This window comes from Trifolium pratense, linkage group LG3, assembly GCF_020283565.1.
Source record: "Trifolium pratense cultivar HEN17-A07 linkage group LG3, ARS_RC_1.1, whole genome shotgun sequence".
Lineage (NCBI taxonomy): Eukaryota > Viridiplantae > Streptophyta > Magnoliopsida > Fabales > Fabaceae > Trifolium > Trifolium pratense.
This window is the reverse complement of record NC_060061.1, coordinates 19795842-19808967: the sequence shown is the minus strand read 5'-3', so window position 1 is coordinate 19808967 and position 13126 is coordinate 19795842. Positions and strand designations below refer to the sequence as shown.

Here is a 13126-nt window from a genome sequence, read left to right as displayed (position 1 = left end):
GGTAATATATTTCAATGCTTGGAAAAGATGTTCTGGTACCATAAATCTAGAGAGAATAGATTAAGTATGGCAACAGAAAAACCAAATTCACCATCTCAAATATGGATTTTGATGTTTTGTCAAAAAAAAAAAAGGATTTTGATGTGATTGTGTTGAATGTTTTCTCTCCCCACCTCCGTGATTCTTTTATCCCCTAAATTTCTAATTTTGCTCTTGCAAAAAACTTCGATTTATAGAAACCGAAGTTTTTTTTTTGCCTTGAAAACAAATTTCGGTTTATAAAACCGAAATTTACTCTGAATTTGTACTAGAAAAAATTCGGTTTCTGCGAACCGAAGTTTTTTGCAAGGGCAAAATTGAAATATTAGAGGTATAAAAAAATCACGGAAGGTGGGCAGAGAAAACATCATTGTGTTGTGAGCAAGCCTTCTACTAGCAGACTTGGGCCAGATACAGCTGTTGAGTCCAATGCAAAAGGTCTAGTTCGTGACAAGAGGCCAAGCATTTGAGTTTTTTTTTTTTTTTTTCTCACTCTACCATTTTTCTCGCGTGCCATATAATTTTACCAAAATATCGGATAATTGATTAAATCCATTACTTTAGTAGCGGATAGAAAAAATATTCTTAAAATTTGGACCGGTTTAGCTCTCACGCCCCCCATACACCATATGTGAAATTTAACATTTTTGTCATTCACTACTTAGGTAGTGGATGACCATTCGACAGAAAAAACAGTAAAAACAAAATTATTATAACATACACGAATATTTTATCGAAGTTTTTATCATAACACATAACATAAATAGTATTACATTACATTATAATTCATTACATCCAACAATGAATTTTATATCATAAATTAAAGAAAATTACATTTGAAAGGAAATACAAAAATTACACCGATTAATCATAATGATTAGTCTTCTTGGGGTTTAAAAACCACTTTTGGGCAAAGGAAAGATTTCAATTTATAGGTTTTTTGCTTGAATTTGATTGGTCGAACAAAGTAACAACCTCACGCCCTCACTAATGGTCAATCAAACACCACCACCATGATAGACCAATGACTGTTACCAACCACAAAATTTATGACCACCGTCCATCCACGACTTAATTAGCGAACTATAGGTGTAAAAATCAATTACTTAAGTAGCGGACTTAATCAGAACAGAATTTGTGTGGCCCGGAACCTGTAAAATAGAGTAAATAAAGAGTTTTTTTAATATAAAGAAATTTATTTGTAAAAAAAGTAAATAAGGGAAAAATATTAATGTAGTTTGACTTTTCAGATTATAAGCAAAAATCAAATTTTTAGATTCATTGAATAATTAATGTATTTGACCTATATTATAAACTAAATACATCAGTTTTTGAATGAATCTAAAAAATATATTTTTGCTTATAATTAAGGATGGAAGGAGTGTGTGTATATATATATATATATATATATAACCTAATTGCAAAATAAATAAAAAATAAAAAGAGGCAAAACTCTCACCATCTTCTTCTTAATGGAGCTAACAATAGTCCCTCTTCCCTCACCATTTTCTTCATTTTTCCTCCATATCTTGAGGATCTAATCTATCTAGGAGGCAGATCTATGCATTAGAAACTTCTTTATTCAAAGGTAACTAAAAATTCATCTCTCTAGTTTTTGGCTAAAAATATAGGTTACAAGTGGGAGTTTCAATTTTTGATTTTTTGTGCTTAGTTTATTTGTTAATGTTGTAAATTGAGTATATGTAATAATAGATCTGGAAGAAAAAAAATGATTTTGAGTGTTTTAAAAAAATGTTGAGTAGATCTATTGATGTGTCGAAAAGAATTTTTTTTAAAAAATGACATTTTGATATGAACCGAACTTCCAAAGTCATTTTGGTCAATTTAACTTTGATTTTTTTTTTTTATCATAATTTTAACTTTGAAATTATGTCCTGAAATTTGTGTCATTGGATCTGGTGATTTAGAATTGTGAAAATAAAAAATTGATTTGCGATGATCGGACAGTTATTCATCAAGTTAGAGTCTCATTTTAATTATGTGAGTGTTTTAGCATCGTTTTGTAAATTATAAATGTTTTTTTATTTACCGAGACAAAGTATCAAGATACCACTTTATGAAAAATATTTTGTTTGTGATATTATGTTATTTAAGTCTTAGGTTCAGGTAAATAATATAAACAGAAAGGAGACTTTGCCAAAATTTTGGTAGAAGATTTGTACTTCAAGTTTTTCAAAAAATTTGACAAAATATTTCAGAGAAAATGCTTTTAGAGAAATGTTTTTGTAAATATAATTCTTACATATTTTACGTTGTTAATCTTAAAGTTAAAAGAGAGCTTTCAAGTATTGAAATTTATTTTAATCATTTTTGGAGAAAATTTGTTTTACTAAGTATCATTAAAAATTTTATCCGAGTTTTAAAATTCTTACAATATTATAGAATTTCTTAAAGCTATGTGATTCACAGTTATCTTCTATACTTATTTAGGACACTTAACACCCAGGGTGACGTTGAAGCTGGATTTGGTCAAGAAAATTTGTCGAGGTATGCATTTGTGTTGTATTCATGTTTTCTTGTGTTGATCTGATTATATGTTTATTATCAATGTGTTACTCTACTAAATAAATATGAAAATATTTTATGTGCTAACTTATTTTATTTTTATTTTGCTTAATGGTTAATTTTGGTATATAACAATTTTAAAAATATATTGTATTTTTTCTTTAAATTTGATACCCTCGTAAAAATTATGTTAGTTCCGTCACTGATTACAACAATTGAATATATTATTTTACATCTTAAAATGTTCAACAAATACAATTTAATAAAAATGTATTAAATTGAGCATCTCTTAAATAAAATAGAAAAATCAAGGGTAATTTATATTTTTTGTTTCAATCAATGGTAAATATATAAACCACCATTATGTGTCTGCATAGATTATTAATTATTGATCTATTTATCAATAGTTGGAATTACTCACTCTACTGTCTACTCTATCAGTGATTTGTTCATCTTAAAGGAGTCTAATCTGTCAAATTACATACCTTCTTATAATTTTTTTTGTGAAGTCTCAATCACTAGGGGAAAATAATGAAATCTATGAATGATAAAAGAAAAAATCAAGATTTAGCTCTTTAAGAAAATGGAACTTAATATTGACATCATAGAAAGAAAAAAGGCATTTAAAAAGAATTCTAAACCTATGAAAAGAGAGATAAATAGTAATTAAATAATATTTTAATTAATGAATTTTCGACATAAAATATGATATTTTTTTATTATCTTAACTTATTTAGATAATAACCTTTTTTAGAGATAATAGGCTAACATGTAAAACATATGTTAGAATATAATGTTATAAGGTATTAATTAATATTCCATTAAAATAATAAAATTAATTAATAATTAAGAGTATTCTATAGTTTTTAATAATGTATTGATTTTGAGTAAAAAAAAATGTATTCATTAATGAAGCGGTTTTCTCACTCTAAAAAGTGAAAAACAACATTGAGTGAGCTTTCTCAATCTTATTCTCATTGAGTGAGGTTTCTCAATCTTATTTTATCAAATGCAATGATAAAAAGAAAGTCACACGTTAATTCTTTCATAGCAATATATTTGCTTATAAATTAATAGGTAACACCATTGGAAAATCACATTTATCAAGCACAAATGTTTTAGGAATTTTCTTTGATGGTGTCACAGTTTCCACATTATAAGTTTCATAAAACCCTCTGAAATTGAAATGACCTTGCTCATCAACATGAGCATGACTATGAGATAGTCATTCTTGTTTCAAAGCTAGAAACCTATTTCCAGCTTCATTAATGTCACCTTCTGCATTCACCAAATGTGCATTGTCTCTACTCATAAACAACTCCCAAAATTCCCATAACATTATCCCTTCAACAGCAGGGTGAGCAAAAGTTTCTCTAAGCATAACTTCAAGATCATCAGCTATCACTTATTCATTCATAGAAGATACATTAAGTTTCGTAAACCATATAGGTAAGATACGTCAAGTTATCTATATCGTTTAAGAAACTTGATATATCTTCTATGAATGAATATGTAATAGAGGGTGATTTTGAAGTTATGCTTGGAGAAGTTTTGACTCACCCTGCTATTGAACGGATAATGTTTTGGGGATTTTCGGAGTTGTTTATGAGCAAAGACAATGAACATTTGATGAATGCAAAAGGTGGCATTAATGAATCTGAAAATAGGTTTCTAGCTTTGAAACAAGACTGCCTATCTCATAGTCATGCTCATTTTGATGAGCAATGTCTTTTCAATAAAAGAGGGTTTTATGGAACTTTTAATGTGGAAATTGTGACACCATTAAAGAAAATTGCTAAGACATTTGTGCTTGATAAAATGTGACTTTCCAATGGTGTACCTATTGATTTATAAGCAAGTATATTGCTATGAAAGAATTGATGTGAGACTTTTTGTAATTGCATTTGAGGGAACACAATGGTGTTGTATACTGTAATATTGTTTCGACTGTTGTCTATACTATTTGTTATGTACCTCACATAAACTTGATATAGCAAGCAATGGAGAGTTTAATCCATGATTCCTTCACTTCATTCTCACCTAAAATTGATATACGAAAAGTATTCGCTTGTGTATAAATTGATATTAAAGCAACAAACCCCATTTAACACTGTCAAGCCACTCCATGAAAATTCAGTATCCAAACTACATGCTCCGAAGATATGAGTGTTGTAAGAAATACTCATTGCTTAGGTCAAATGACAACAAAATATAATGCATAATCTTCATAAAAAATTATTCATTTTCATCCCACTAGTGGCCCATTCCATCAAGGAACCTATTTACTCCAGGAATTAGTTCGTAAGCTATATATCTCTCATAAAAAATTGATTTTGAGTAAAAAAAATGTATTCGATGAAGCAATTTTCTCACTCTAAAAAGTGAAAAACAACATCGAGTGAGATTTTTAAATCTTATTTTCATTGAGTGAGCTTTCTCAATCTTATTTTATCAAATGCAATGATAAAAAGAAAGTTGCACGTTAATTCTGTCATAGCAATATATTTGCTTATAAATCAATAGGTACCACCATTGGAGAGTCACCTTTATCAAGCAAAAATGTCTTAGCAATTTTCTTTAATGGCGTCACAGCTTCCACATTATAAGTTTCATAAAACCCTCTAAAATTGAAATGACCTTGCTCATCAACATGAGCATGACTATGAGATAGCCATTTTTGTTTCAAAGCTAGAAACCTATTTTTAGCTTCATTAATGTCACCTTCTGCATTCACCAAATGTGCATTGTCTCTGGTCATAAACAACTCCCAAAATCCCCATAACATTATCCCTTCAACAGCAAGGTGAGCCAAAGCTTCTCTAAGCATAACTTCAAGATCATCCGCTATCACATATTCATTCATTCAAGATACGTTATAAGTTTTGTAAACCATATAGGTATGATACGTCAAGATACGTCAAGTTATCTACATGGTTTAAGAAACTTTATATATCTTATATGAATGAATATGTGATAGTGGATGATCTTGAAGTTATGCTTAGAGAAGCTTTGAATCACCCTGTTGTTGAAGGGATAATGTTGTGGGGATTTTGTGAGTTGTTTATGAGTAGAGACAATGTACATTCGGTGAATGCAGAAGGTCACATTAATGAAACTGAAAATAGGTTTCTAGCTTTGAAACAAGAGTGTATCTCATAGTCATGCTCATTTAGATGAGCAATGTCTTTTCAATTTCAGAGGATTTTATGGCACTTATAATGTGGAAATTGTGACACCATTAAAGAAAATTTCTAAGACATTTGTGCTTGATAAATGTGACTTTCCAATGGTGTACCTATTGATTTATAAGCAAGTATATTCCTATGAAAGAATTAACGTATGACTTTTTGTAATTTCATTTGATGGAACACAATGGTGTTGTATACTATAATATTGTTTCGACTATTGTCTATACTGTTTGTTATGTACCTCATATAAAATTGATATAACAAGCAATGGGGAGTTTAATCCATGATTCCTTCACTTCATTCTCACCTAAAATTGATATATGAGAAATATTTGCTTGCGTATAAATTGATATTAAAGCAACAAATTTCATTTAACATTGTCAAGCCTCTCCATGAAAATTCAGTATCCAAACTATCATCCTCCGAAGGTATGAGTGTTGTAAGAAATATTCATTGCTTAAGTCAAATGACAACAAATATAATGCATAATCTTCATAAAAAATTATTCATTTTCATCCCACTAGTGAGAGCGCCTCCAATGATGCAACCCAACATTGGTATTTTAGGTGAGTCCATACTGCCACATCATCTTAAAGCAATTCATTCAATTTTTCACTCTAATGGTGCAACTCTAAAACTCATATTGGGTCACACAATTTTACCACACATATTAATATTTTATTATATTTAATATTATTGCAACTTGCTATCAGTTTTCAAAAGAATAAAAGTCTCAACAAATATAGTATTTTAATCAAAGCTGTTAGGATTTTTGGGTCACAATAGTAATATTACATGTGTTAGGGCCATTATGTAATTAGCCAAAGCATCGGTGGTCTAATTAATAATATATAAGTCTATGGCTAAAAGCATAAATATCATGAAAGACAATTTATTGTGTAGATACCATAAGTCAATATCTAATTTGATGAGGGGCCAAATTAGAAAATTGAAAAATTAGGAAATAACCCTAAGGTTATTTATAGGGGTTATGGTCCCCAATTGCAGAATAACGTGAAAACGGCGCTCAGTCAAAAAGTTTTCTCTTCATCCCCATCAGAAGAGGTTTCAGGAGCCAATAAGGAATTCTGCGGTTGGAAGATCACACATACCCGTGACCTTTGATCATCACATATGGTGAATTCAAACTCAGGTACGCTTCCGCTTATGATTATGATTATGTTTTATTTCTTAATGATTAACATGATAAACTCTAGGGTTAATGAATCAATTTAAATTCTAACAAGTGGTATCAGAGCCACTCATGTTTGATCATTAAGAAAATAATGTTTTCATGTCTATTTGGTTTTATCGGCATGTATTTTATTCGGAATCTGTATACAGTTTTGGTTTCTATTTTATTCCGGTTACGAATTCAGCGTTTGGTCTATTGTCTTTAATCGGCATGTAATTGTTTTTTCGGGTATTTTTATCGCTCAGTTTGGATATACAGCTTTCGTTTCATGATTAAAAATTGTATGAATTGGCATATTAGTTTTTTTTGGGTTTTGATTGCTCTTTGCAACGTGGCTTTTGGATTCATATGATATATTGGATTTTGGTTGTACTTTGTATGTGCTGTGTATCATACTGCTGATGGTTTCTTTTTTTTTTTTTTGAAACGCAATTTACAGAGAACTTAAAATTTTAAGGCTTCCAGTATTAGGCAAATTTTAAGTTTACGGCATAATACTAACCAGGCACAATGAAATTTTTTTTTCTTAGTTATGTTTCGGTTCCTTCTTTATTTCATACAATGCCACTATGATTTAATTGAATCATGATTTAATAGTATATGCCTTAGTTTCGGTTGCAAATAGCTAGTTTCTTGTGCTGTTTGAATTCAGTTTGGCATTGTGAATCCATGCTTTTGGTTTAAAATTGCTATAGAATTTTTTGTTCCATTCCAAAGTCTGGTCTATGGACAATTTTAGTTTGGTCTCAAATTCAGTTTTGCAGAATGAAACAAATTGATTTTCTTTTAAGTTAAAGCATTCTTTTGGTTTTGTTTCATATATGTTGCAATTTCAGTTTTGTATTTATTTTTGTGGGATTCAATTGTTCTTTTGAATCATGAATTGAGCGCATCTAGTAAATAAAAATAAATATGCACTCTTTTGGAAAATTGCAAGTTCTACTTGCAAATTTGGATACAGTTTTGGTTAAGTAATTCTAAATTCAAATATTTGACAGTTTAAATATATTTTGAAATGAGTTAATTGAAACATTATGTTGCCAAAGTAACCTCTTTTGTGGAGATTAATTTAATTTGAAATATAAAAGGTTGTGTGCTTGTAACTTATGTGAATATTTAACCGGCCTAAAGGAAGGTAACTATTTTACAGAATTATAAGTGCACCTGTGGTGATAAACGCGTGATGATTATTCGGTTTTACGTGTGAATAATAAATTGGCCCAAAGGAAAATTTGTTATTTGACATGTTTTTTATTATCAGTGTTTGATTACTACGCCAAGGTATCACTGAAAAGTTAATATTTTGTCCAAAGATAGAATATTAATGGATTCCCGATATCTTGTAATGGGATTTACCTTTATTTGAATTGAAAATTACTTTTATTTTAAGGCTTATTTGAGCATGTTTTGCTTGTTTTTTGTTCTCTCTTCAGTTATGAATGACATGTTGAAGTTACTTCCAACGTCAATTTAGTTAAATAACTCAAACTTCGAGTTCTAGAAAGTAAATCTTTTGATAGTTCTTGAAGTATGGATCTCGACGTTGCGTTAAGGACTGATTCTCCCTCACCTCGTACGGATGAGAGTACCTCTAAACAAAAGAGGGAAATTGGAAGGTGGGAGAGGTCAAATTGCATATGTTCGATAAATACGGTAACATTTTTCATTAAGGAAATCTGAAAAGAGGTTTCTCAAGAACGAAAAGTCTTATATACCTACGCTTTTGGGAAACCTTAATTCAATAAAGCATAAGGATAAGCTGCGGATACAGTGCCTCAAAAGGAACAGCAACATAAAATTTAAATCATGTAACGATAGTTGTTTCTTTTGTGGAACTAAAGGGTAAAGAAACATTACTTTAATTGTCAAACATGACATGTTAAGGGAAGATATATTTCTTAATTTGGTTTGTTTTGAGGTTGATTTAACTTTGGTATGTATACACACATGTTGGATAGATTCCGGTGTCACAACTAACAACAGTGTGCCTATGTAAAGTTTTATGAATTGTCGGCAACTAAGTGATGGTGAAAGATACATCTATATGTGGTTGAGGACAAGACAGTTTAAGTTGAGGCAATTGAAAAAAATTTACATTATTAATAGAGATTAAGTTTGATCATTGAGAAAATGAGTATTTCTAATTTTCTTGTCGAATTCAGTTTTTGGTGCTCATGATTATCCTGAGCGTGTGGTTTGACATGAATTCAGTTTATATGTGTGTTTACCGCACGTTATTTATTTTTTGGTATTTAATCAAATTGGTATGATTTATTTTTACCCCAAAATTCAATTATGAATTCAGGCTGCCTTTTCCTTTTATCAATGCACATTGTATACAATTTTGGTTCTGTTCAAAGTGCTACGGTCCTAAATGTTATATATGGTCTATGGGCAAATTCAGTTAAGTCTCAAATTTAAATTTGGTTAAACTTTTCGGTTCAATAGCTTCATGGTTTCAGTTAATTATTTTTTTTTAAAGACATGTGGTTTCAGTTATTTCGGTGTGATAATAATTTTATTTGGAATTTTGATCATTGACAAGAATTATTCACTATCTATTTTCATTTGCTCATTTGCTAATGGTTACTCTTGGCTAATATCAATTGAATTTCGGTTTTGTATAATTTACAAGTTTGGGATTATTTAGTTAAAGCAGGGTTTTATAAGGCAAATGAAAATAAATTGGACTTGAGGATTGTAAGTTGCTATTTTATGGTATACTTTAAAGATCTAGGGGTACAAGTTTTATGATCCCACAATTAAATTTCGTTTTTCAATCAGGAAATGTCGGTTCTTTGAGGATGTCGAGTTTGCAGGGGGAGATATGGTTATGGAGGAATATATTGATATTCCCACAGGTGTTTAACTCTCCATACAAGAAATTGTTCCAGATGAACAAACTCTTACACCTCAAGAACATATGTCATTCAGGAGATCCACGAGAGAAAATAGAAATACAATACCAGATGATTATATTGTATTTATCCAGGGACATAAGGTTAACATTGGAATGATGGATGATGATCTAATCAGATTTCATCAAGCAATGGAAAGTTCTAACTCTCAAAGGTGGATCGATGCCCCAAATAAAGTGATAAATTCCATAAATAACAATGACATTTGAGATCTTTTCTCATTGCCATAAGGTGTGAAACTCATTGGTCTTAAATAAAAATTTAAGACCAAGAGGGATTCGATAGGCGATGTGGAGAGGAAAGAAAAAAAAAACTCGTCTTGTCACAAGAGGATTTACACATAAAGAAGGCATTGATTATAAAGAGTCCTTCTTTTCGGTTTTTTCGAAAGACTCTTTTAGGACCATAATGACATTGGTGACACATTTAGAACTTGAGTTACATCTGGTGGATATAAAGACAATGTTTCTAAATGGTAACATTAATGAAACAATGTATATGGTGCAGCCGGAAAATTTTGTTTCAAAAGATTCAAAATATATGGTTTGCAAATTTAAGAAATCCATATATGAACTCAAGCAAGCATCTCAATTATGGTATTTCAAAATTCATCAAATGATCATCTCATTCGGTTTTGAGGTGAATTTGGTTGATGATTGTATATATCATGAGTTGTGTGGGAGCAAATATATTTTCTTGGTTTTGTTTGTCAATGACAAGACGGTAAACCATGTGGCTAAGGGAGACAAGTTTAGTCTCAAACAGTGCCCTATGAATAACTTTAAAGAAAAGTAAATGCAGAAGATTCCTTATGATAAGTAGTAGGGAGTCTAATGTATATTCAGTTTTGTATGCGTTCAAGTATTGCGTACAATTTTTGGGATGTTGGGCCGATATTTAAGAAATTTAAGATTAGACCATTTGAAGCAGCCAAATGGGTCATACAGTATTTAAAGAGAACAAAAGACTACATGCTCATGTATTGGAGGTCAGATCTAGTTTTGAGATCATTTGGTGTACTGACTTCGATTTTGTTGGATGCAAAGATAACATATCATGAGACATCTGATTATAGAACTTTGTCACGGGGCTGCACATAGTGGATAAGGAATTGAAATACCACTAAAGTTATTTGTGACAATAAATTATTAGTTCTATTTTCAAACAAGGAACTCGACAAATTCAAGAATATAGAGATCAAGTTCTTGTTATTAAAGATTAAGTTCAGAGTGAACGGTTGTCTATAAAGCATATCGGTACAAACTCCATATTTGCGGATCCGCTTACTAAAGTTTTTCACCCAAAAGGCTCCATGAGCATATTTCTCGTATGGGTGTCAAGTCATTAAGTGATATTAAGTTTTAGTGGGAGTTTGTTATTTTTAATGCTTTTATAATATAGACACACTTCAGTTCAAATAAGACTTAAGAATATTTTCTGCAGAAATAAAGTTTTGGTATTTTTACACTCTGACTTTGGTTAAGGTTTGATCTCACTAAGGATTAAAGAGGACCAGTTGAAAATCGACATATACAGACCAATTTCATGTGATTTTCATGCTACACATTTCATGATGGATCTATGTCATTTAGTTGTGTCACTATTGGTGATCATTGATGGGTTTAGTTATGATTAATGTAACGAAAATCACCTTGGTTCTATATATTGGCATGACTAATGGACGAGATAATTTGGATATGCTTAAGGAATATAATGGCGAATTTTGAGCTCATAAAGTCTAACACATGTGTATAATTACATATGTGACCAGTGGGAGATTGTTAGGATTTTTGGGTCACAATAGTAATATTACATGTGTTAGGGCCATTATGTAATTAGCCAAAGCATCGGTGGTCTAATTAATAATATATAAGTCTATGGCTAAAAGCATAAATATCATGAAAGACAATTTATTGTGTAGATACCATAAGTCAATATCTAATTTGATGAGGGGCCAAATTAGAAAATTGAAAAATTAGGAAATAACCCTAAGGTTATTTATAGGGGTTATGGTCCCCAATTGCAGAATAACGTGAAAACGGCGCTCAGTCAAAAAGTTTTCTCTTCATCCCCATCAGAAGAGGTTTCAGGAGCCAATAAGGAATTCTGCGGTTGGAAGATCACACATACCCGTGACCTTTGATCATCACATATGGTGAATTCAAACTCAGGTACGCTTCCGCTTATGATTATGATTATGTTTTATTTCTTAATGATTAACATGATAAACTCTAGGGTTAATGAATCAATTTAAATTCTAACAAAAGCAACACAGAAGTTCAGTTGCATGGTGAGAGCATCGTGTTGCCAACATGGTCTACTCCAATGGTCCAATTCCCAAATTTATATATGTTGAGTAACTCCAAGCTGGCGGACGGACACAAAAATCCAGCCACTGGAGATGCTCTGATACATTCCATCAAGGAACACTACTTTTATCTCCATAATTTATAGGGATAACAAATTCAAATTTACTCCAGGAATTAGTTCGCAGGCTATATATACATATCCAAAATGATTCAAATATTTCACAGACAATTATGACTAAATGGAAAAGGCTAAATAATTGGATAAATGATCGCTAACTTTTTTAGTTCGAAGTTTATCTTGCAAAGTTCACTAAATTTTCCATCTCTATAGACTTTAAAATTTATCTTGCAATTATAACTTACACTATAAAAATAAAATTGAGAAAGTTCACTCAACGTCACTTTTCATTTTTTAATTTTTAGAGTGAGAAAACCGCTTCAATCAATTAATACATTATTTTTACTCACAATCAATGCATTTTTAAAAACTATATTCTTATTTATTACTTTAATTATTTAAATACTTTATAACTTTATTGAATATAATTCTTATTTATTAATTCAAGAAAAACTTTATTGGTTGAGAATCTAATAAAAAATTTCTTATTTCATCTTCAATGGTAGTACCTATTAGGTACTTATATAGGTACTTATTAGGTACTACCATTGGAGAAAAACTCATTGAGTACCTAATAGGTACTGCTTCTTAAATAGGTACTCTCTCTCTCCTCGTTATAATATATTTTTATGGAACCTACTTATAAAGATGTAGTATTATTGATGAGATATAGAGTTATTAGTGGAACCGATTTAGAACTTTTTAAGAGGTGCTGGGTTGGAGGGATTGAGTATTTATTAGGTACTATTATTAAAAAATAATAAATGAGTGATGCGTACACGTGGGACCCAGTTAAGTACTCAAATTTGGGGAGCTCCATTGTGAATGCTCTA

At 30.5% G+C, this 13126-nt stretch overlaps 2 protein-coding genes across 2 annotated transcripts; one reads left to right on the top strand and one right to left on the bottom strand.

Moving 5' to 3' along the window:
* Positions 1-4065: 4065 nt before the first annotated feature.
* On the top strand, positions 4066-4389 carry LOC123914731 (endo-1,4-beta-xylanase 1-like). The gene has a single exon (XM_045965909.1). It carries the CDS (start codon positions 4066-4068, stop codon positions 4387-4389), a length of 324 nt encoding a protein of 107 aa, XP_045821865.1.
* Positions 4390-5074: 685 nt separating this feature from the next.
* LOC123914729 (endo-1,4-beta-xylanase 3-like) lies at positions 5075-5428 on the bottom strand. Its single transcript, XM_045965908.1, has one exon. The coding sequence runs from the start codon at positions 5426-5428 to the stop codon at positions 5075-5077; it is 354 nt and encodes a 117-aa protein (XP_045821864.1).
* Between the last annotated feature and the right edge of the window lie 7698 nt (positions 5429-13126).

Excerpts from the sequence above, each read along its gene's own strand:
- LOC123914729 (XM_045965908.1), bottom strand. The coding sequence starts at position 5,428 with ATGAATGAATATGTGATAGCGGATGATCTTGAAGTTATGCTTAGAGAA.
- LOC123914731 (XM_045965909.1), top strand. The coding sequence starts at position 4,066 with ATGAATGAATATGTAATAGAGGGTGATTTTGAAGTTATGCTTGGAGAA.